The sequence below is a fragment of the Linepithema humile genome, chromosome 2 (assembly GCF_040581485.1).
Source record: "Linepithema humile isolate Giens D197 chromosome 2, Lhum_UNIL_v1.0, whole genome shotgun sequence".
NCBI classification, from domain to species: domain Eukaryota; kingdom Metazoa; phylum Arthropoda; class Insecta; order Hymenoptera; family Formicidae; genus Linepithema; species Linepithema humile.
The window spans coordinates 24430085-24456388 of record NC_090129.1 but is presented as its reverse complement, the minus strand read 5'-3'; the positions used below and the strand labels follow the sequence as shown (position 1 = coordinate 24456388).

The following is a 26304-nucleotide window of genomic DNA, read 5'->3' as shown; positions in this document are numbered from 1 at the left end:
ATAGGTCAGGGATTCACGGGATTCTGCATGTGAATGCTTCGACGGTGTTGTTCTATATCAGCGGTTAACCTGAATTTTGTAACGGCCAACATCCGTCCAGAACGAAGCGTGATGATTCGGTTATGAGTACGACGAGAATGAAGCGGCGCGATTTTTCTGCCGCGAGTAATTGGAAATGTGATTAGCTCGTTGGCCGTCGCAAAAACCTCGTGGAGACGCGTTAAAGTTAATTAACGTGCAATCTTAAAGTTTACACGCGATGTTAAAATGTCGACGTTGTGTCGCGTACACGTTTCTTTTTTTTACTGCAACGCATTCACAACGATGAAAAACGACGCACAATTTTTTTTCGCGTGCGTTGCAGAAACCGTGCTGGAGGATTGAAAACCATAATTACTCGAGCGTAATTTTGCATAAATGCGAAAAGAATTTAATTAAAGACATTATTGTGAGCATTTCTCTTATTTATATTTTTTTACTTCTCTAATTTTGCCCGCTGTTAATTGCTACTTGCGATTACTTGTCCTTTTTTTAAAGATTTGCACAATCATTTTTTTTTTTTTTCAAAATGCTCTTACACAAGCGAGGATCTCTACATTTGCATAATTTCACGTTGCTTTATAAATTTATCCGACAGTGCCGTTGGAGCAGGAGAGAGACGAGACTTTATGCAAAATACTTCACCGACGTGAAGCGACGTCGCCCGCAATTTTTTAATCGCGTGTTAAACCGATAGCCTGGCAGCTGATGCCCGTGGCACTCGATTAATTCACAATGGGTCTTTCAGTGAACAACTGATTTTTTAAGCTCGTATTCAACGAAAAGTAATTAGCAATGCTCGATCGATAACTTTCCTCGAAGTCCACCCTACTTTCTATAAAATCGTTACATTCGCTAAAACATGGCGACATTATCGTAATAGAATAACTTTCGACAAACGATGGGAAATGCATATACAGTGACCGAAAATAAAACCTGAAAGAAAAGAATAAACTTAATAATCGACACATGTTAGAATAAAGCGGATAATCTTGTATGACAAGATACTTTAAAAGGTAAAAAAGGCAGAAAATAAAATGTGATTGTATACCACGAACAACACATAAATCCAAATTGAATCTGCCGCTGGGAGACGTCCCGAAGGATGTGCCATCAATTTTGCGAAATCTCCGCGGACAATCTGTCAAAGAAATACCCGGCGGTGCCGGGACTGCGCTCCGGTTTTTCTCTGAAGGGTATTAATATATCGAGAGAGGAAGGCTTTCACCTCCAACTTTTTCAGGATATAAGCGCGGCATCATCGACCGCCGTTCTTCCACTACGCCCGCGGCCATTTTCCAACATATGGCTGGCATTGACCGCGCGCGATCTTTCCAGCACATTACATTAAGCTCTGGAACTTTTCCCGAACAAGCTTGCCAAGTGGATCCTATTTATGCTATGGGAAATTTATATGGAAGCTAATGAACCTCAAGTTTTATGCACCCAAGGAGTTCGAATAATTCAATCTGTCGCTGTGAGAGCAAGAAGAATAGAGAACAAGAGCGAACGGTTTAAGCAAAGTCTTGAAATTTTATATTTTATAAATTACCATTATTTTGCACTCGTAAATGAAACTTTGTATAAAATTGTCGATTTCTTAAAATTACGTAATATTTCTCTTCTGAAATCGTGTAATAAGTTCTTTGTAATATTTCTCGTTCAGTTATACTCGAATCGAACGTGCCTAGAAAGTTATCAAGGCTCAAAAGTCACCATCTATTTCTGACTGCAGACGAATATCAAAATTCTATTCAAGTTTATTCGAGATTATTTTCTTTGAAAATTTGAAGCAACACACGTACGAACGGAAGCGAATAGATACTACGGCTTTGTACGTGATTTTGGAGAATGCACGCAAAGAATTCGGTTCTTCGTACATTTGTTATCGCTTTTCTACACTCGGTGTGTCAAAAGCCACTTCGGCATTCACGAGAGTGAATGTCGCGCTTCTACGCGCGATATCGCGTGGTTGATATGACAATTGAAGGATAGAAATGCGTCCATTGTCCCGTTATTCGTCCGTGAGATCTCACCATCGCTTTTGTCCTTCGAATTGCGTTCTTATTGTTTCCGCGAAGGACGCGGCGGCGGCTTGTCGCCGCGGCGCCAATTTAATATGCGATGCGTAATTAAGTGTAATTTAATATTCTAATCCCGCGTGATTGGACTCGCGTGTTTGAAGACACTCTCATAGGAATGACACAGTACCTTGCAACAAATGTTACTCTTGCAAATACTTGCAAAAAGTTGACAAAATTTTGAACAAAAGAATAATCTGTGGATTTGTGCTAAACTTTTTTTTATCAATAAAAATTAAATATTAATTTTTTGTTTTCTAAATCTTTATTTTATAAATTAAACAACTGGTAGAATTGTTTTGCCGATATTTCAAATTTTCTGCAAGTATTCATAACATAGTGATATAAATAACTGTTTCAACGCTACATCAAGAGTGTTGGATTTCTGGCGCTGCCTTTCCGCGTAATTTTATGTTCTCAACGGAAAAGAAGACCGCCTGGCAGCGCCTTTTATGATATTGCATTAGCGGAATTTTGCATATAGTAAAAAATATCGCATTACGGTGACGGTAGGCAGTAAAGCCTGCGTAGGAAGCCGTAGGTGCTTGCGCTTCGTTGCATATTTACGAGCAGCGTAAAAAAATAGGGAGTACATCTTAAAGATCGCCGTCAGAAGCACGTCCCACGCAAGCGGAATAAAACAACCGGTTATATCGCAACGCGAACCCGAGTCTCGTTCCATAATTCTTTGAATAAGCGGTTGACGCCAGTGCACGGTGTCACATGCGGAGATGGATCGAAACGAGACATGAGTAAGGCCGTTAAAATTATTTTTAGCTCTGATTACGCGCAATAAATTTGCCCCCTCCGCCTCCGTTCTCTTCTCGATTTGTATGATTAAATTTAATTCAGGTGTACCTGCAGAGAGCAGTTCAGCCGCACATCAAGAAATGTGGAAATGTGAAATGTCATAGTATAAACGGTGATATTCAAATAAAAGGAGAATATCTGCTTTAAAACTAAAAACATTTATAATACAATGCGCGATAAAATTCAAAGCAAAGATAAAAATTTAAAAAAACTTTTATACAAAAATTTGTAAGATATTTGTAGAAGAAAATAAAAATATTAAAAACATTAAAAATAATAATTAAATAATTATGACTATGTCGTTGTGTCATCATTACTGCGTTACAATTTCCTTTACAAGCGGTTTTCTTTTTTTCATAAAGTTTACTTTGGACGATCTATAATGCATGACAGAATTCGAAATCAAATTCTATTTACACTTTTATGTATTTGCAGAAAGCAGAAAACATTTGAAAAGAACAGATGCACGTACAAAGTAAATATCACTGATGCATGTGTGTTTTCCGATTCTTCAAATTGGAATTTTCTGTTACATAAAATTATAAATAGATTTCTATTTTGAAATCTATCGCGAATTATAGAACGTCTAAAAGGAGCTTTAGTAGTAGATTATAGATGCAGTAAGAATAATGTAACACGACGCGGCTTAACGTTCCTGTCCTCACGAATTTCAGGTATTTCTGGACGCCCATATACGCGCGTTCGTGCGTGCTTCGGTTAGCGTGACGCTAACGAATTTATGTCAGAACTGGAAGCTTTACACCGAAACTCTCTTGATTATCACATGCGTGCTGGTTGCCATGATTACATTTGTGAAGGTCGCCAGTCATTCCTGGGGGGATTTAATTGTGAATATTACCAAATTATTTAAATTATGTACAATAATTCAAAGCTCAACATGTTATCGAGCAGTATCGGCAACGTCGGACGTTAATTTCGTCCATAATTCAATGTCGTAATCAATATTACGATTTAACAGATTAGTGCGACTGCATCGGGCAGAAATTATAAAGCCATATACACCTGCATCCCGCATGGGCGAGAATTGCGCTCGAACTATATTTCCAGCTTATCTTAATCTATCGGATTTTTGGCAAAACCCCTGAAAGAGCGGTCGCTTAATCTAATAGAATCCATATTTATAGCTTCATATTTATAGAGTGGTGGTTTACCACTTCGTACGAGCTTGCAGGTACGGGGATTACTAACGATAACAACGATGCCGCGCACGGGACCAAAGAAAGTGTCTGCTGAATCTCCACTTAATATTCGTTACACTTCTTCTCCTCAGATTAAAATCTTTTGAACTTATTAAATAATATATCTCTAAATATTAATAGCTTTTTATTTGTGAGCGCTACTTTTTTTTATCTTACTTCACTCCACCGCTAAGTTTACGAGACACACGAATAAAACGATAAATACCGACAACTTTCCCGATAATCCGAAAATATCAGGAAATAAATGACGTAAGTTAAAATTATATTTCTTCTTGTGGAAAGGTTATCAATCTATAATATAAATGTTTTGAGGATATTTTTTTTTTACCTTTTCTTCGTTACTATAAGCTTTCTTACGTCATTGCTTCCGGTCTCGATGACGATGGGAAATTCTGACACATAACTCTAGAAAATTAGTCTCAAATATTATTGAAGATATAAGAGGTTCGTCTTATTGTAAACTCGTATAATTTCCGTTGGGAGATCCAGTCATCAATATACGTCAACGAATGAAGCGTTAATATCGATCAACTGGGTGGAACGCACAACGATATAAGAATCCCTCATCCCTCATTCCTCACGTTTTAAAAAATAAAAAGATATAAAAAAATACTTGATGTAAAACCTATTCTATTTATTTCATTCGTTTAGATATAATTATTTTCTTCCATTATGTTCTTTCCAACTGTAACGATTGAAGTAGACAATCAAGATAATCAAGAAATAAACATTTCAATAATCAAGATAATTCGACAATCACGCTCACTAGAATGCACGATCTATTACTGGCTAATATCACCGCGGCATTCAACGACAGGATTAAATCAGCTCCCATTTTCCCGTTATACTGTTTAAGAATTAGTTCGTTTAAAAGCGCGCATATATAGAGTGCCGTCAGGCATGTCTCGGAACGTCCTCGACCTTGTCAGCGACAGGTATTTGCAAAATCCCCCGCTGATCGCTGACGGCGTAGTTCCTTATTAAACGCAGTCGGCGACTCCAATTTCGTACTTCAATCGAGTCATGTCGGCCGAAACGACCCTAAAATTTATGTCCCTTAGCGACGCGGGCGCTCGTAATCATAACTTTGCGCCTCACGAGAGTACTGTACGCGCGTGGATAAGGGCCCGTATCCGTCGCCTCTTCCACTGTCACGCGACCGCTTGTAACATTTGCTGGCATTCTGAAAAGGTCATACTCGTTGATAATGGCGATGGTCGTGTGCCGCATATGCTGATGGGCGTGACAAAGAGGGAAAGACAAGGAAAGAAAGGGAGGGGGAGAGAGAGAGAGAGAGAGAGAGAGAGAGAGAGAGAGAGAGAGAGAGAGAGAGAGAGAGAGAGAGAATTGAGTTAACCGCATCTAAAATGCAGCACGATGAGCCAACCGGCACTATCCTTCGAAGAAATTTTTAATGTGAAAATAAAAAATGGGCGATGCTTGCCCCAAGCGTGTTGCAATTTCTATATTTTTCAAAGCTCGTTCTATCAAACATGTGACCAGTGGAATGTTGAAAAAATTAATTTTTTAATTATATGTGTTGCTGCAAAAATTGCAATTAAAAATATCTTTCATAAAATATTGTTTCTAAATAAACTTTGTATACAAAAAATAAGTATTTTTCGAGATTTAGATATAAATATCCCTAACGTTAATTTAAAAAAAAGTAGTAAAAAAAGATGGAATTTAAATAGAATTTAATAGAATTTATAGCGATAAATTTGGGTTAACCGGTTTATAATATATACTTTATGCAAAGTAATGATATTCAAATAATCCTCCATCAGTTTGTTTTACCAAAGTTATTTTAATACCCCGCGTTATTTTCATTAGAAAATTATGTTCCTCATAAAATATTAAACAAATTAAGCGACGAAGAGTTAAATAAATAAAGTAAAAGAGATGATTCATTCATAGGCGGTTTCTGAATTGTTTATAGCAAACGTTACATTCGAGCATGACGGCAGAAATCGTTTCTGGCCGCTCAGGGAGTTGTAACTTTATTGGTTACAGCGAAAGTTTGAATTAATAAGGCGCTAAAGCTTCGCGATGAACTTTATGGAGATCTTATCGAAGTCCCGTTGTTGCACGCTCGTAAATGTAACAAAGTACTTCATTTGCTATCGATTCCAGTATGACAGTCACGTCATGGAATGATTTACTCCATCAAAACTGGATATCACTTCTCTTCGGTTTCTTTACATTCTTCCTATTTTAATGTTCGCTTTAAAAGTTTCTGAAATTAGCTCGTCGTTCCATCCATTACACAAATGTCAGGTGAAGTTTTACAGCTTGCACTCAGTTTCATTTATCATCTCTCGTCTTGTGTGCACGCTTCGTAACTTATTTAAATTGGTATTACCTCGATACGGCGTGGAAATAAATCTCATTAAGAACTATAATTCGTTAAGCGGACGATGTTGTTGCGCGGATCGACAAGCGGCGTAAATAGTTTAGGTAAGAAGAAGAAAGAAAAATGACGGGATAGCAAATAATTAAAAAATTCCTGCTTACTACTTGCGGGATCGCGATCGGCACGCGACCCGACCCAAGCCGTTGTCGGACTCGCTATTGAGTAGTAACCACTGCGTGAGCGGCGCCGTCCGATACCATCGGTCTACGACTACTGCGCTTGACAATAGCATACTCAGTATTCACACACCGCTCTTTTTCAGCGGGACGATGTAGGTCACGGTGATATCGCATTCAGAATTCTTTTTTTCTCATCACCCACGGCAATTCGCCATCCCCCTTTTCATCCCTCCCCCGCTTCCGCCATCTCGGCTGCTTATCTTCGTTATTTCGTTTTAAGCCTTTTATGTTAGGTCTATATTGCCGTAAGTTTAATCTTTCGCGAGAATTATTTTATGCTCTCACCACATTTTCTCGCTCTCTCTCTACGCTAGAGGTGTACAAAATACTTTAACTTGACACCATGCAATATAATAGCACTGCTTCTTTTTATTAATCTTTAATCGATTTTCTCTTAACAAAAATTTAATTCCTTACCAATCTTTCTCACAGTTTCTTAATCTTTAATGTTAAATATATTGGCAGCGAAACATTACAAATTGGCATTATTTCCTGGTTAAATAAATTATTTAAACATTCGTAATATAATTATCAATGTTTGAATAATTTTTCTAAAACAAGATACGAAATAAATGTAAAAATAGCTAAGCTGTCCAATTAGTTCTAAAACGTTCTGCACATATTTTTTTTATAATAATCGTGTCACTCTATTGTACTTACCGAGGGCCCGCATGAATATGCAATGTTCTTAAGCTTCAGCTCGACTGTAAGTGCACGAATGTCGGCGGCCCTCACATTCCAACAATGGAACCTTTTGTAATCAGAGTTTAGCTATTCTCCATTCTTTGCGGCGCGTAATCAGGAGAGGCAATCCACGGAATTTGGATTGTAGCGGTTTCTGAAGACCGCCGTCCGTGTAGGCCGCCGTTGAGATGTATCAAAAAGAGAAAACGTCAAAGGGAATCAAAATGTATTAGTTCTGCCGCAAGCCACATTGTGGCAAAAATTCAATGGGGCTGTAAAAAGAATAAAAACGAAATACATCGCGGCGCCGCTTTCATTCCTTAGCTTTTCGTTGCTGCATTTTAACCTTTTGCTTCGTATGCAAGCGATATATAGAGCCATCCTATGAGAGTTACTGCGTTTTGAGGTAGCATATCCGAGTAAAGAAAGACTGAAACGTTCGCGGAGAATATTTTTTGCTGTAGCGTTAAAAGTGGTTCCGTCCGAAAGTCTCGCACAAATAATAGCAGCGAAGCGTTTTAATCCACGAATTTTACTATGCTTTGTTTCATCTTGCAAATATCTCTAACGCAAAAAAGATGCCGGAGTTCTCGATTACCAACCACGAGATAAAAAAGAAAGATGGAAAAGATATGACTGCAAATAACTAACGTTCTTCCGATAAAATAAATGTAATTGTTGCGTAACATTGCAAAGGGCGGCATAATGCGAGAATATGCCGCTTCATTGACGTCACGTATATTGAATTCGTGCGAACTATTATTCGATCGTATAACTATAATATAATTCACGGAGATGCGCGCGATAAACGGCAGCGGCTTGTAAATTTTTGCGTGAGATGTGAAAATACGGTCACGACCGTAATCTTATTTTCAATTATTTGATTTCCATCGACAATGCATATTTCCCAAATTACTGAAATACGTTTCCGCTTTGACGAATGAAGAATCTCTCGTATTGCGAAATCGCGCGTCCTATTGCAGTGTAAACGGCAGGGCGGAACATTCGCTTGCTACGACTCAATTATTCGCTCGTTACAACGGCGAGCTTGCCGTTGCGCAACCGAGGATTTCATACCATATATTTCATCGTTTTCAATCGTTTTATTACGCGCGCGCTTTTTTTCTCAATTTTCAGACCTATATTATTACAAACGGAAAGCAAAAAAAAGTGTTCAGAGAGCAAAAGTTTAAAGCTCTTTTGCTTTTTAAATTTTCGCGTCTTAAATTAATGCACTAATTGTGTAATCCGTATAAAGAAAGCATATAAATAGATAGAAAAAAAATATAATTAAAAAGAATTATTAATGATATAATCCGTGTGAAAAAAAACATGTAGATAAACATAAAAAAATGCAGAAATTTTGAGAGAAAGAGGAATTTTTTTCTCTCTTACTTCTAATAATTTTGTTGAGAGATACTTCTTCACCTCGTAAATTATTATGGTAAGCAGATAATAGAAAGTACCGACATTACTCGTTGCAACGAATCACGTTTCTAAGAATGCAGCCTCATTCTGGAGAAACTTAATGAAGTGCCTTAATAAGGAAGCCGTACCGAATGGAATAGGAGCTTCCCTTCCTAAAAGGTTAATGTCGAAATAAATTATTTGCACTTCGCGTATACCTTAAATTCAATATAATTTAAGTGAATTTTGCAATTTCATCAACTTGCAATCCGTCGACATTAATCTGTTTTAATAGAACTTATTAAAGCCAGTACTTCTTGTTGGAAGAAATGACTACGCGCTTCTTTCATAATTTAATGAGAATGTTCTTTCGATATCTTCTCTCTTATAAAAACAGTAAAACAGGAAAGTTTTATAGAAAAATTATATCTCGTATATAGATATCTATATCTTATATTATATATATATATACGCAACAATTCGATCAATGCTTGTTCTAAGAAGAAACTTAATTCTTTCTCTTCTTCTTTTTTTTGTGTCTTGGCTATCTGTGCAAAGCTACTTATTGATACTAATTTCACTCGATATTCTAAAGAAACTCAATATATTACACTATTGTAATATAAATAGAAACTCGCTTTTAATCTTCATCTTTGCATTTAATTGTATGACCTTCTCTCAGTCGGATTTTTCTTCAATAATCCTCGCACTAACCATTTCATTCGCTTTTCTCTGTTGCAGCGACCACTCGATCAGCAACCGCGTGGACCGTCGTGGACACCCGATGCATTGCGAGTGCGGCGAGGTGACGAGGCCCTTATGACGACGCGAGGAGACGGCCGAGAGTGCCCTGGCCACGTCGCAGTCCGACTTTTAGGCCCCGTTCACTCTTCTCGCCCTCGACCGTCCTTTCGGCCCTCCGGCTGCAATCTCCCCTCGTTAAATTCCATTGCATGCTTTCCGGCAGCACTTCATTCCGACCGTCCTCATTCGGCGCCGTCACACGTGTATAAATGAACATTCGCGTCCACAAACATACATGACACACACGCGTGCAGGACACACAAGCATACAGACGCATACATGCGACACGGGTGCAGGAACAAGGAAACGATCCTTCGATCCTCTCGAAGGCTCGTTCGACTATAAAGAACGGAGTCCCTGCAGTAGTTACTGCACAGTTACGGCGTTACTACGTGATTACTGTGTGGTTAATTGGCACAAGGGCAGTTCGCAGCTAGTAATTACCGGCAACTGCATGAACTTGGCGGTACTTGAGCGGCGCGATTGATGCGATTATAAAGCGCGCGCACGACGAAAAATATCGCGCGATCTAAAAAAAGGTACGTGCAAATTGATTATTCTACATAGAACGAATAATTTGCATTAAATTATGTGTATAATGTTATATAGACGTTATTACACGCCAAATAACGATTCTTAATAGCCTGGAAGTGTTTCTTTTTGCGTGACACAATGGAAAATACGACTATTATGCGCTTTGTAAAACATTAGGAAGTATTATTACGACTCAGAGAATTATTTTTTCATATAACGAGTGATACAAAACATAACAATAAGGATATATCCTATATTACGTTAAATAATTGGAACACGAATAGTGTTATCGAGGTAAAATACGAGAGATGATCAACTGCTCAGCTAATTCAGAGAAAAGAAGAAAAATAATATTGAAAATATTCTACAATACTTCATTTTTGCTACATCTTAAGCAATTATTATTTGCTCGTGCTAATTAGTTTCATTTCATGATGTCGCATGCTTTGAATCCCCCCGGCGTTATATGCAGAATTTGGTTTCGGTAATCAATATTTGCCGGTCTATCCGGGGATGATTGCAAATAGCAACGCAAATTATGAAACGATAAAGCGTATAACATTGTTCAAATATTTCCGGTAAATAAGAATCGGTGCACGTTTGCCGTAAATAAAATTACGCTTTTGCTACATACGAAATTTTCGAAATGCCGAATAAACATAAACGTAGCGTTCTGATTGTACGACCAACCATGCTCACGCGTTTATTGAAAGTTTCCACCCACGTATGGTAGAGATGAATGCGTTCCAATTGGTTGCGCACGTGGTTGGAAAAATCTACGCTTGCAAAATTAGCTAGGGATGACGTGTGAATTCTTCCAAATTTCGTTGGTACAATAATCACAACAAACATTTCAGGCATAACAAAATCTGTTATTTTACGCTTATAACAAAACTACAAAATGTTGATAAATATCATAAATTAAATTAGTATCAAATTTCTTGTTTCTGTTATTTTCTATTTACGTTTCTATATTTTATTTATATTTGTTTCTATTATTCCACAATGTATATAATATATAATTTCGATGAGTATCTAATTACGTTAAATCTGAATTATAAATATCTGAAGTTACAATAAATTATATTATTTTATTTATATCTTTTTTGTAGCGACAAATAAATATTTTTTAGTACACTACACACGATTTCGTCTTTATCCGATCAAAACTGGGAGATATTTCACATTAGAAGAGAGATTCACATTGATAGAGGGTATTTTTAGCAGCCTCAAATGGTTCTATTGTGTACGCAAATTTTCTTTCATGCATGAAAAAAAAAAGCGAGTCTCGCGGAAAATCTCCGCTCGGCCGGCGGCTCGCGAATAAATGGACCTATCTGAAATCTATCTGCGAAATCGACCGGCGCGACTGTAGGCCTCACGACAGCCAATTTATTTTCCTGCCACTAGGAAGTCGTTATTCTCGAGAAAACGCCGAAATGAGAAAGCGGAGAAAGAGAGGAAGGAAGTCGAATACGGAGAGTACGCGGAGACGAAATAGGCATTCTCGTTGTTCTCGTTTTCGTGATGTATTGAATTGAAAAGGCACAGTCAGAAATAAGAAGCCAACCGGTGATTCGTACGACCGGAGAGCGCACTCGGAAACGTCGGCATCCTCTACCTCGTTCCATTATCGCGTGATATTAAATCTTCAGCAATCCGAGCGCGCTGTCTCTATAATCCGGGTCGCGAATGTCCTCCAGCGCCCGCGTTTTGTTTTCTACTCTGGAAACTGGAGTGAATCGATCGAACGTTGGGTTGCGGGAAGAATCGATAATGCATTTTGCAGTGACACAGCAATGTCACTACAATGTCGGCGAGCAGTCGAACGCGCCGGGGGTGTCTTCATTCCGCTCGCACGGTTTGAACTTTAAATTGCACAAGGCGCGCCTCGTTGATACGCGCGCGAAGGAAACTGCATTTTTTCGCAAGAGATTAGAAATTTTCCGGGGCTCACATTTTTAATTTACATGTAAATTCATGCGCGAGATACTGTTCGTAAAATAGCTACGATAGAAGCGACAATTTATGAAGAACGCTCGCAGATTTCCAGCAATTCGCGGAGATTACACGGTCTCTGAATATCAATAGCGACAAACTGCTTTACAAATTGCTAACCACTTATTACGTTCCGATGCAAATTGCATTTTCGTATTTATGATTCTTGGGGGGAGGGGGAGGGGGAGGAAAAAAAAAGTAAACGCAATTTCTGCGCGGATATTAAACTTCATTCGTTTTCCGCTTTCTCGAATTGACTCTCGATGAACGATATCAATTTCTCGCGACCAGCTAACGTCTACTATACACTAGGAGGCAGTTTATTTGTACGTGGATTCGCCTAATGGAAGCAGCGCGCCGCACCAAGCCGACAGCGATTAATGTACGAAGGGTAGCAGATGCACCTCGAGCCGAGTTAGCATCTCAGTAAAATATGCATACTCGCGTTGCGCATCCGTTCTTGACTTGATGCGAAAACCAAGATCCGCGAATAAACAGACTACATTTATTTACCGCCGGTGTTTTGTTTTCGGCTTCGACGATAATTGTCCGTTTACCGACCCACGTGATTTTAACAAACAAAATAAAGTGCAACGCTTTGCTGATGAATCACCAAGCGCCCGTAGGGAATGCTATAACCGCCATTACCAAATTTAATTATTTCAGAACTCGTATGTGAACTGTACAATATTGCTTTATGTCCTTACACCTCTTGGGAAAACAATGTGTTGCGAAATTTTAGTTGTAGCGATATAATTCATTAGAAAATGGAAAATGTCTGTCTCCCGATTTCTAAACATCCTCATTTAACTTATTAATGACAATATCAACTTACAATAACTTTCGGAGATTGGTAATATTTTTGATAATAGAACAATATACAAAACTCGTGATGTCTTACACGCTAAAAAATATTTTCTTATCAAATATTCTTTTTTAATATTTTATATCTTTAGAAATTTGCATAAATTGTTCTATATTCAAAAAAAGTATCTTATATCACGGAAATTATTTTACGAAATCAAAATCTTCTCTAGATATGTGCAAATGAAAAACATTCCGATACTGTGGACATTTCAAAATGTTCGATCGAATGATTTCCGACTTGAACATATTTCACAGGACGTCGTCGATCAATCCAGGCGCAGATAACGGAGTTATCGGTGTTACGCGCGCGATAAGCAGAGAACGTCTCGGAAATATTTCGGAGCGATAATCGAGCGCTCGTGCCCCGTCGTGCCGCATCGACTTTCATTCTTTTTTTTTCCCCTTGCTGATGATATTTATACGCGAAGTTCCGTGGGGTTCGCGTGCTTCTTTCTGCTTACGAAGCACAAGCAGTTTTTGGAGCTGCTGAAATTCGCCGCGGCATGCAACGCGATTTGCGTTGGGTTCCCTGGAATTTGCACGGATGCACATGTTTATATTGGCAGCATGTGTGCGATTCAAGCTCGCTTAAACCAATGGCAAAAATAATTTATGTGAGCTTCGTGTTCCAGTTGAATGGTTATAGCACATTTTTAATTTCATATAATATTCGGTACAAATCGCTTCACTTCATAACAGCGATTATCATTAATTTATATTTGCTTGTATTAACGGAAAAGGAGAAATTTCTATGTATTATTATCAACTAAAAATATATCGATTCTTTTATAACGCGCATTATTATAATATCGCTGCCAGATTCACGAATTTCAGACTACTAGGCTGAGTCATGCAGCATTTGCGTCTAATTATCGACGGAATACAGAATTTATGATATAAGTTCGGCAGGCATGTGCAGCCTGTATAGTAAAATTATGCGGAACCGGAAGCTCGAGCGCTCCACTACGTTGTCGTTTACCGAAACGCCGCATAAGCGAAGAATCGCACAAAATAATGAAACTTTCGATCGGAAATTCAACCTTCGGAATTTACATTCGAGAATAGCAAAATACGTTAATACTTAACAAGAAGTTCCCAAGCAATTGCATGATTACGTTAAGAAGAGATTTTATCGCGAGCACGGGAGCATTGCAATTTTTAAATTCACGCCGATAAAGTTTCAATTTCACCAAAGTTCTAATCACTGCAAAATGTTTCGCGCGATTAATATGAATCTTTTACTCCCCGCACACAGATTTGGAGGTATAAAAAATTAAAGAGCCACGAACATCCTACTATATAAAAGTTTCAAGGATCGTAAGAGGCAACTCGTTTCCTTCTTCTGCCACTGACTATTGATTAGTTAAGGTTCGAGCGGAAGAGTTGTTGTATATGATATTTCTCTCATTTTAAATAATACATTTGTATTCCACACATTCGTGTGAACATACTCGACACGAGATCCTAATAATTTATCGCAACACTTTTTTACGGGCAATGCTTTTTTATTCTACAAAAAAAGAAAAAAAAAAAAAGAAAAAAAGAAACAAAATTTACGTTGCTAAAACGTTGTTAAAAATGTTTACGCGGAAAAAAAAAACGAATGCGTGCGGAAATCTGCTTTTCACTTATTTGTGTACTGACTTGAACTATTCCGCTCAGCAGCTCAATTATTAATCGTGCTTAATTATTTATTAATCGCGAAGCGATAGCGCTTTGATCCCTATCGCTCCGTTCCGGCACGTCGCGCTTCGATAACGTTATTTCGCAGTCGCGACTCTTCCGAGGTATCTGATCGCAGACGCCGACAGCACTGCAAGCGCTCCAGATGGTTCGTTTTCATGAATCACGTATCTTAAACGAGAATCTGGGGCAATCGGATGTTTGTGTCACGTGAGGGAGAGAAAGAGAGAGAGAGAGAGAGAGAGAGAGAGAGAGAGAGAGAGAGAGAGAGAGCGAGTGTGAGAGAGTGAGAGAGAGAAAAATCAATTAACGACAGCAAAGGAGCGTTACACGAACACGCGCACACACGTAAGTGTATTCGCATCGTTGCGAAAGTCCATTTCCACGTAGCATTGTGCCACGGCATTCGGTATCGCAACGGTGGCATAATGTCTCGCCAAGATGAGTTTTTTAACAATCGCGCGGTGGAAAATGTGCGCGGGCACGAAAATAATTGTTACGGCAAACGAAACGGCTGTAAAAAAAAAAAAAAAAAAAAGACCACCGTAATCAATAGCTCGTTTCTTAATCGGTGCCATCTGTTGCATCCGTCGGCGCGGTGCGCTTGAAGCATTAATGCAAATGCATCTCGCTCACCACCACAGCGCTACGTACTTTTTCAAAACGGAGCACAATAATTAATGCGCAGCGGTATAAACAAGTCATGATACCCGTATAAGCTGCAGTAAAAAAAATACGTTTAATTGATACACGTGTAGATTTCGATTGAGTTTTCATCGTCGAATGTTAATATGTATCTTTTTTTGATTGTTGATATTACTAATCACGCTGTGATCAATTTAGCTTTTAATCGCGAAATAACTTTATATCGTATTATTTCTAGTTGTATGTGATATAATATTTATTTATTTTTGTTTTTTTTTGTTTTTGTTTTTTGCTAAAATTACAGAATATCTGCTCTCGATTACATAAAATCAAAATGATTGGCAAGGATTGAAATAACTAAAAGCGCGTATAAATATTGTTGCGATGCAAATAATGTATTGCAAAATATAGAAAAATAATGCACGGCTGTCGTTACTTGTCCTTTTCTCTCAACATTCCATAAAAGAGAACTAGCTTAAAAATATTATAGATAGATTCTAGTCACTCGGTAAAGTGACGACGGAGGCACGCATCCACTTAATTAAACTAATGTCCGACCGGAAATTGGTAGAACGAGCGAATTTTTGGGGGAATCGAAACGGTGACGATGTCGACGCGTGCCTCCGATGGTGTGTTTAATTAATTATATGGGCACTGCCAGGCTTGCAAAAACTTTAATCAAAAGATACACCGGCACGGCCAATCAAAGATCCTTAATCAAATCGAACCGCAGATCGTCGATAAGAATAAATTATTGTAGACGTTAAGCGGTATCTTTAAATCGAGCATCGTGGCGATTTTTTCCTTACACACTATACCGGTTGTCTCGGAAAAATGCGCAGCTGTCTGCAAATTTATGCGGGGCGAGGAAGTCTGTGCCTTGCATTTAATCAAGCCGACCTACACACGGATTGCAAGAGCACGTTTATCGTTAATGCAAGTTCGATCGGCACTTTTCGGAGACAGCCTGCATATTAATGCCGGACGAAAGCTCTGACCAAGCTACGAGAGAAAGACCGCGTTAATAAGGTCACGAGCTTAATGAACCAAAGAACACTAATAATAATAGAAAGACGAGCGCATAATGGGAAAACGCATCTCGTAGGAATTAATGACCGTTAATCCTAGATATGTCTAATCAAATAAGACAAGCTGAAATTTCGTTAAGAATTTTGTACGTTCGCGAGCGATCTGGATGGTCTTTCAAGGTCGCTGAGTGGGTAGCTCATAGAGAAATACTTTTTTCCCTCGTACACGACACGCGATGCTTGCGTCCCGACGCCACGCAAGACTAGGACGAGCCAATGTCGACGTTGTGTCGCGTGATCGAGGCAATTATCGACGATCAATGGATCGTTTCGTTTCGCACGATCGATGGATCGCCTTCGTGATTCGAGACGGGAAGTCACGTGGTAAGATGAAAAAAAATAAAATAAACGGAGCTAATAAATTATACTTGTAATTAGTAGCATTTTGAAATAACACAATTCATACACATTCAGATACATACACACGTGTACACACATACACACAGAGAAACATACGCGCGCGCGCGTCGCGTGCATACGAATAAGCGTGCGCAATATAAACTAGACAAGCTTTAGGCTAATCAAAGGACTCGAATTTGTTGAATGGAGCTCGCAGATAAAGACGATGCGGTATGGTATCACTCGTGACTTAATTAAGGACGTTAAATAGCCGCCCGATGTTGGCATTTAGCTGGTCTAAATCGCAGAGGGTTCGTTTCTACTAATTATAGTATTGTTGAGTTTAATCGATTGTGAGATACTTTATTATTATACATATGCGTAGGCTATATATACTATATATATATGTCGGGAAATCGTATTTAAAATCAACATTTCTACCAAGACGTTTGTAAAGTGTGTGTTCGCGCATGTGTGCGGTAGCAATCCGGTCGGTCCCACTTGGCGGTTGTCACGTGGCGATCGACGAAACAAACACGTGATGCCTTCTGAATCCGCGCTAATATATCAGCATAATTAATGTATACGAGAATCAGCGTTAAATCGTTCATCCTTCTTCTCTCTGACTAAAATGTATGAAAAAGAAAGGAGAGAGAGAGAGAGAGAGAAATTCATATAATTTATAAAATTCCGTTAATTGGAATCGCAAGTAAAACTTTTCCCTAATTTATTCTAGATCACGTTTCCGTAGTGATAGAGATTAAGAATCAATTAATTATCCGTAATGAAACGCATGCATATTAATGACAGATGTCTGGCAAGTTTTGCGTCCGAGTTTCGAGATCGAGCCGTGGCGAAAATTACGCCTTCAACTTGTATGCATGACGCCCTTCGCGAGTGCAATCTGTTCCACCGTCTCTTCTCGTCGCGCATCTCCCCTTGTCGGTCTGACCTTAATTGTAGACTAACCTAGATTACAGAAGTCAGAGGCAACTCCGACGAACGAACAATCTCAGAAACGATAAGGCTCACCTGCTTTGTCATTAAGCTCCGCGGATCACCTCGTCTTGTTGCGAGTTTTCAATATTCAGCCACCGCCTCGCTCTTCTTGGAATTTCCATGCGCAATAATCGGAACTCCTAATTTTCAAAAGTGACAGCAAATCGCATCATTGATAATGGCTTAAGCAATGTCGGTCATGAGGCTAATGGAATCACAGAGTAGAATCAATTATACATCTCTGTTTTGTTAAAATTTCGTTATAGATTATTAATTAATAAAAATTTTATTACTTTTCTATCTGTTCGCATACATTTTTAAAATCAATTTTATCTTTCTCCAACAAAATAATTGTTCTCTTGTCCATTTAAATATGTTTAAAATATCATTTTGTTCTTCGTTATCATTTTACCAAGAGAAATACATTTAAGACATTATAAAAAAAAAGATCAGTAGATAGCAAATTAAATGCAATGCAAAAAATAAATATTGCAAGCCCAACATAGATGCAGGATCCTTCGACGATTCGCAAGTTCCGGCGCCGTCGCGTACATTCGATTAAACACCTCGATAATTTATAAACGCATTTCGTAAACATTTTTTACGCTCGTTTGCAGCCGAATGAAACGTAATATTCGGCATTAATGTTCCCAGAGCGCGATATTGTTTCCTGTTGGCGCGTGTCGATGTGTGTTTGCCCGGGCGATAGTGCACAACGCGGTTAGATGGCTCAATAACCAACGATGTATGCTTCTGGTGACCCGCCTCACATCGATCATCCGTATTCGACGAGATATCACTTCCTCTCTATCTCTCTCTCTCTCTCTCCGAAACTTTCCTGAAAATCTCGCCCGCAGATAGCAATTGGACAGGTGTCACCGACACATTTTGCGCCATCGAAAAATCTTCGTGTTTCGTCGGGACACCTGCTCGCGGATTACATCAGAAATGTACGTTTTCATCGGCCAAACTTGTCAATCCATCAAGTTTTCGTTTTTATTTCCACTCAAACGAGTTTGATTATATTTCTCGGCTATTTCGAAAAAGTTATTCCGTCGTTCCGTCTGATAGTTATATCGAAATTTTATATCAACACACATTTCCTTTACGGTTTAAAGACGATGAAAAATAGAGCCGTAAGTGTCATACTTTCAAAACAGACCGCATCATCATTTATGTTCATAAATACAGCAGAAAATATAAAGAATAATTTCCTCGTACTTTTTCCCCGAGTAAAATATATGATTCGAAAGAAAAAGCTTTTCTTGTACATTTTAAACTTTTCATGGCTCTGACAGGCCCTTTTTATAAATCAAATCTTGAACTCGTCACCGAACTGTCAGACATCGTGTTTATAGAAGAAAAATTCTATCATTGACCATCATTCTATCATCGTTAAAGAAACTTGTCCAGGCTTTCTTGGCTTATCGAAATAATTACATGACGTGATAGTTCGTCATCGCCATATAAACTGCCGCATAGTCAATCGCGTCAATCCCCCAATGAAGCTTCGAAAATCGTCGACGGGTTGCTACTTGCTACAACGAGAATGTTATACACGTACGATGTACAAGATTCCTGATTTTGTAAAAGCAGCAAAACATGTTACGTCTAGAATAACAATAAAAGTGATATATATGAGGTTTTATAAAAGCTATCCGTTTCTGCAGAAGAACTTTTTCTTGCCCGACATTCCACACCTCTTTCATCTCCTTACGTCACAGCCGTTAGAAAATTTTCCGACGCGAGCAGCAGGTTCGTAAACTACTGCACAAGTTTCTCTGGAAACGCAGTAAAACGCCCTGGGGGTTCTTTGGCAGCGCAAAACCCTAGGGTGTAGTACCTAAACTGACCTTTTGCTCGAATCTCATTTTGTTTTGATTTCATATCGTTCTTTTATTGTATACGATTGTAAGAGAATCGCTATGAAAACTAGTGAAATTTAACTTCGTTAATGAGAAAATATAATTCATTCTTCATTATTCTATAACAATTATATAGGTTTTAATGCCAAGAAAATAATTTTTATTATTGTCTCACGCATTTCTCTCATTATCAGTCTCGATATAAAAAATGATAAAATTCTTGAGAATCAAATAACGAGAAAAGAAACGTTCTAGCCGTTTAAAACGTTTCGTAATGAAAATCTTAAATTTTAATTGCAAAGACCTGGCGAAGTAATAACATTGTTCTGAAATATTTATCAAGTTTTCAAAATTAAATCTGCATAGAATGAGAAATGTGTTTCCTTTAAAATTTCATTGCTTGATTACAAAAAAATCCGTGTTTAAATAAACATAAATGTACGGAGTGCTTCATAAATATTAATAGAAATGTCTCGCAATTTTATATTGTTCTTATAGTTAAAATATCGATGTCACTAAGATTTGCGTTTCAACAATCTGTTTAATATATGAAACTGGGTTGTTTACGACTACTATACTTCTAATCTCTATTCATGACAACAGTCGTATATACACGGTCTCCTTTATCTTTTCCATGTTCCTTGCCAGTCTTCACAGTTGAGCATCATGTACATTACGAGCGGTAAATCTGCACATATCACACGAATTTCCCGGAGAATGACTGTGGATTTTGCGGAAGTGCCGCTGTAAATCCCACAGTGTTCTCCATTTCCAGAACGAATCCCAGAAGTATTATAAAGTATAAAACAGTTTTCGAGTTTTGTGCCGAGTGCGATTTTATTGATCGGCCGCGCGTTTACCGGAATCTCGCTCGCGATCCGTTATCAATATTAATTAATAATAAAGCTGTTTCAAACACTGGACGCAGAGTTAATCACGGGATTAAAAATTTCATCTATACATTTCTCGCTGCGTTTCGCCCTGTTTAATGATAAGGACGGCTATACCCCCGGAATTATCTTTTACTTATATCGGCAGCACGCAAATCGAGCGTCACAGCTCGCGTTTAAAAAGAAACTCCTTCGATCGACCGCGAATGCCCCGCCTTCTATTCACGTCCCGTTAATAGCGACGGCACTTGAAATTGCATACACGTTCGGTCGGTTTAAGCCCCGTAGGTTAACGGCGGTAGCGCGCGCCCGGTCGATCCCCCATAATCGGGCTGTTTTTATTCCATCCCCGGCAACCGGCATCGCGTCCCTCCCCCTCGCCCCCACCCCCTCCCCACCCAACCATTGATCGTGCCACCCTTTTCTTCCGACGATCCATCCGACGATCGACACCTATCGCGCGACCCTTTTCCGCGCCTGATCCTACCCTAATCGCATGGGCTTGCGTCACTCGACGAGCGGTTGCCTATTTGTATGAGGGCGTGGCACACCCCGTATACGTTTCCATCGGCCCATTGAGTTCCTGGGCGCGGTACAAGCTTGAATGAACACCCGTAACGCTTTAACCATCGAGCGTAACGATCTCCATGTAAATTAGCGTTCGTTAAATATATACGAGATCACCGCATGTGTGCGTGTGCGTATATATATATATATGTGTGTGTGTATTTAAGTGATTGTACTTAATGTTCATACAAGGCTGCTCTTCTAATCCCGGTGGAATCATCATATCTCTTAAACTCGGGGGGGTTAAATGCCCATTTAATTTAATCGTTTCTCGGTAACGTAGACGCGCGAGAATGATCGTGTTTATTCGCTGGAAACGCGAAGTGCTGTAAGATGTAATTTCCATTTTCCATAGCAGCCGAGAATCCAGCTCCTTCGCCAATTTCTGTTCCACTAAAGCTCGCGCTCAAGGCGCGCGCACTAATAAGCCGCGTTCATGCTTAAGATCTCTTAGGTTCTGAGAAAAATGATACCGCGGGAGGAAAATCATAATCCAAGAAAGCTGATCACGCTCGTTACGATGATGGATAGAATCTTCAGATATACAGAACCTTCAAAGCTTCGTGCAAAGAGACCAAACACCGCGCTCTCGCAGGAGCGGATAGCACGAAGAAAAGATTCATCGGCGGGGCTTGAAAAGAACGCGGAAAAAGGAGCGACCTAGATTCACCTCTCCTCCCCCGCCTCTCTCGCGAAGACCTCGACCTCTCCGATCTCTTTTGTCACGCGTCGTGGAGCAGACTCGCGAGTTAAGGACAAAGGCGAACGTGCTTTCTACCTCCTTGTATCGGTCGGTCCTTTTCCATCTGCACAATGACACTCCATGGCGACAACGCAAGCCTCCCCCCGTAATCGCGGATTTATCAACTCTCTGTGTAGCGCGCTCGCACGGTGGCTTCCCTACAGATATTCGAGAATTCAATGGGTTCTCCGGGAGCGAGCGTTCGGCAGCTATAAGTAGCCGCGACCTTTCGAGGCTGCGGAATATCGAAAGTTCGCCAAGTTCATTATATCCCGAAACTTCGCGGCGTATTGCGGCTCGGCTGCTTGGTATGTATACTTTTCAGCGGTAATCGATAGTTTGAAAGTACCGAAGCCCCTGCCTCAATATACGCGCGCTGTAATTTGGATCGGATCGGTAAGTACACACCGGGCTCGTATATTAAAATACTTAATTCCTAGTAAAAAAAAAATTGCAAAACAGCTATATTGCATTGTACGAAGGTGCATATTACTTTCTCGCCCTTCGATTTCCTTTACGCTAGACACGCTCCCCATGCTTTTCGCTTTAAATTCAACTTTGGACAAGTTAATTAACTTTTTAATTAATTAAGAAGCTACTTAAACAGCTCTAGATTTTTTAATCGACATTCATTGCGCGCAAATGTTCGCACACGATAACATTTAACCCGAAGATGTGCCTAATCGGAAATATATAAGGCACTAGTGACACCGCGTGTATATGTATGCTGTGTTCCATTTTCCGGGAATGATACATGCGCCGTTGAGTGAAATAGTGATATATTTACGAGCCAAAATAAAACTTTCGTAAATATCAGTTTTATGTATAGACTTTTTCAACACGCATAACATTGAACTCTAAATCTCACACTTCGTGGAACTATGAAAAAAGTGATGCAATACTGTGAAGCTTGATTATAAATTGTCGCCCGATCTTATAATAATAAAAGTTAACTGCTGTTCAATTCACGAGGATCGCATAAACTCCTTTCGGTTAACTTTAAAATAATGTTTATGGCAAATGGCGACATTAAGCACTTTCGCAAACTCATTTTCTTTAATGACAAGAAACGCCTTATATCACTGTCCCACCCGACCGCTCGTATCTCCGTGTTCCAAATCAGAGACGATAAAAAATTCAAGCGCACGGGGGTGGCGACGAAACGGTTAACGTTGCCGGACGGATTTTGAAGCAGGTCATTCGTGACATAGAAAAGGATGACGAAAGGAAAGGGACTCGCATTAGCCGATCGCTTTATAGTTTACAGGCGTGATGGGAACAACTTTGACCTGGATCGCCGGCATTTGCCGCGCATAACTACCGGCCGGCTGTCATCCCCCTCGCTCTCCCCCCCCGCCGCTTCCAGTCGTATCGTAAGTACGCCGTCAGCTTACGCTGTCCGCGCGACCCCCGTGCGCGCCGTGCATCCCGCGGACGCGACCCGTGCCTGTGCATTAACGCGTCACGTAACCGCGACAGAGCCCGTGCGCATTACGCGCGCCGACGATTTCCTCCCTGTCAACCGACGTCGTCGCCAATAAATCCGCGGGTGGATCGCGCGTGGATTAATTTTCTCGGAAACGACGGAGCATCGGCTCCTGTATAAATAAATCGATCACGTAATGCAGCAAGTCGGTCATGTTTTTAAAGCAGTCAAGGTGATGTATATCGCGCGCGCGGCTGTCCCTTTTCGTCGGACCGATGTGCTCTCTCCTCGAGGCTAGCGCGCATCTACTATTCACTTAATCATACAACTGCACTGCGAATTATACAGTCGTTGACCTACATATCGCCAGGTATAACATGCCGATTCCATTTCGATGCGTTCGCGTGAAAACGTGTGGAAGTTTGTTTAGCATCCAGGCCATACGTGTACGGCATATGATTAATCTTTTTTCTTCTTTTTTGTCAATATTCAAATGAGATATCGATCTTTTCTACAGTAAAAAAAATAAAAGTATCAAATGTATATATTATAAAATATTTTTATTATATTTAAATATATATATTAATATATAATAAGTAATATATTTTATATCTTTTTTAAATTAAAATATATAATTTTCTATAAAATAGAAAATTAGACTACAATTAATTTCGTAAACAATTTTCTAATCCAAAACTATACATAATTTCAATATAATGGAAGTAAACTATTTAAAATGCAGCATATTTAAAATTTTTATATCTTTTTGAAAAATCTAAAATTAAAATCGCACTGATTTATTTTGTTTCATATTAATGAAGAATGTATCAGTGAAATATTTGAGAAATTATTCATATACATGGCATCTATTTTCTCATTTAACGATGGTAATTTTCCGTTCACATAGAAACAAAGCTGAAATTATTTGCGACGGAAGGAACTCAGGGTCGCGGAAATCATGCAAACTCCGCGCTTCGCCGGTATCGGAACTCTTTGTTTGCCTCCCCGAAGTGGTGCTTACGTGAGATCGACACGACGATTGTCATTCACGAACGCGGGGCGCCAAATATCGATTTTAGATTTCATACTGTCGCGTAACTTCGACGTCTCGTGCTCTACTTTTTCAAAGGACTATCCAGAACCACCAATCGATTGTGCATGAATTATCAATTTCTCGGCTGAAAAATTGAAAAAAATGCGACGCATTCGCACGTAAAATAGATCTAAAATGTTATCGCTATGTTAGCGTCGTTTCACTCGACATTTTATACATTGAATATTATGTGCATGAACCGTCTCTCTCATAAAGTTGCACATGTTTTCCAATTCAAAGAAGTATCGTCAACATTTCTATGTTATCTCATTACACGTCATTACGCGTATTCAAAGTCAGAAATTAGAAACGCGGTAATTCTGAAATATCATCTACAGAGCACATCACGTAAGTGTATAATGTAAAATGTAACATGAAACGTGAACTATTTAGTGTGGACTTTGAGTCACTGTCTTACTGACCTAGAAAAGCCAGTAACGATATTGCACATATACGTACAAAGTAAATTAGGTATTCGAAGCATTGCGGTAGAGGATCATAATTAATAGTTCTCTCCCGTACAAATCTGCTAATATCACCACGTATCATGAAAATTTCGCCTCTTCTCCTGAAATAGTATTACAATATGTATTGCAATACATAGCGATGCTTCTCAGAAATTTCGCGAATTAATATTATAATCTATGCGACTGATCTGTCGATGATACGGGAACATTTCAAAGCGCGCAATAACGCAACGCGGTTCGATTTTATCCTTTTAAAAAATAGATTCTCGCACGTGTGTATGATTAAGTGGTTCGTCAAATGTTAAATTTATTGTGCTCACGAAATCGCTCATTTCAACTAATATTCCATAATGAGAAACATCAAAGGTATTTCGTGCTGCCAGAGCTCAAAGTAAAAATTTCAAAATGTTATATATGTCAGCCGGAAATGTTGTGTGAATATCACGAGTATCTTTCAGCATATGCGTGTCATTTTTTTAAATTTTTTTCCCAAAGCAGACTACGTTGGAAATATCGGATGAAATTTCATAATTTAATATTCACCACGAATCGAGAACGATGTCACAAATTTTTGCAAAACGGGACGGTCGCTTCGCGTCCCGCGAATCTTCAACGCTTTATCTCGGAACTGCCCGGCCGATAATCTCTTTCGGCAAAGTGATTTTCCACGTCCCGGGCGCTTTTCCACTATTCTTTTTCCTTGTCGCGGCCCGCTTTCAAATTACGTGACGACGATATCGCTGCAAATGATTACGCCTCGAAACTTTTTCAGATATCCACGCTCGTTGCAAAATCCTTTCGAATTATCTTGATTAATTCACGACTCAAGTGAAACTTTACGGTCATCAAATTAACGTAACTTTTCTACCGATGTCATCTTTTCCATTTCCGAGTAATTAATACATATATTCTCTACGATTTCCTCATTTTCTGTATAAAATTCGAAATTGTGTACATATAATACATCACGAGAAGCTGACAATGTGCGATCATCATTTTGCGCAGACAGTAGAAGTTTCATAAATCACCGGTGACTGTATGAATTTCCTAGTAGCTGTTAATGCTTCAAATCCATATTTAATCTTTCGCGTTTAGCAAGCCTGTTTCGGTGGATGCATGCCAAATGTACTCGGCCTAATTATTTTCCGAGACACCTACCAGTTGTGCAGGTACCGGAATTCGGGCTCGTGGATAGATCCTCTCGAGGGGAAAACGACGTTGGCGACGTCGAAGGCACCCCCCAGCGGACGCTGGAAGATTCAGCAGCGCGAGCGATCGGGCTCGCTGCCAAGCCAATTCAGCTGCAATAATATTTGCATAAACTGGATTCATCGTGTCTGATGCATAAATCACGCAGCGACACGCGCGGCCACGCTCTCTTTCGCCCTGTAATAATGGCCGGGGAAGAAGCGGCCTTTGAAGCATGCTTGATTCAGGTATGCCATATGGTAAGTGAATCGATTC

The 26304-nt window shown here is 39.3% G+C and overlaps 1 protein-coding gene across 2 annotated transcripts in view; it reads left to right on the top strand.

Moving 5' to 3' along the window:
* Teh1 (tipE homolog 1) overlaps positions 1–19447 on the top strand; it is a 38266-nt gene extending 18819 nt beyond the window's left edge. For both annotated transcript variants that reach the window (XR_010888607.1, XM_012359738.2), the window contains one exon: positions 9575–19447. Coding sequence is in view for 1 of the 2 variants with exons in the window: in XM_012359738.2 (XP_012215161.1) it covers positions 9575–9656 (82 nt within the window). In the remaining variant the exon portion in view is untranslated. The remainder of the gene's footprint in view (positions 1–9574) is intronic.
* The last annotated feature ends 6857 nt before the right edge of the window (positions 19448–26304 follow it).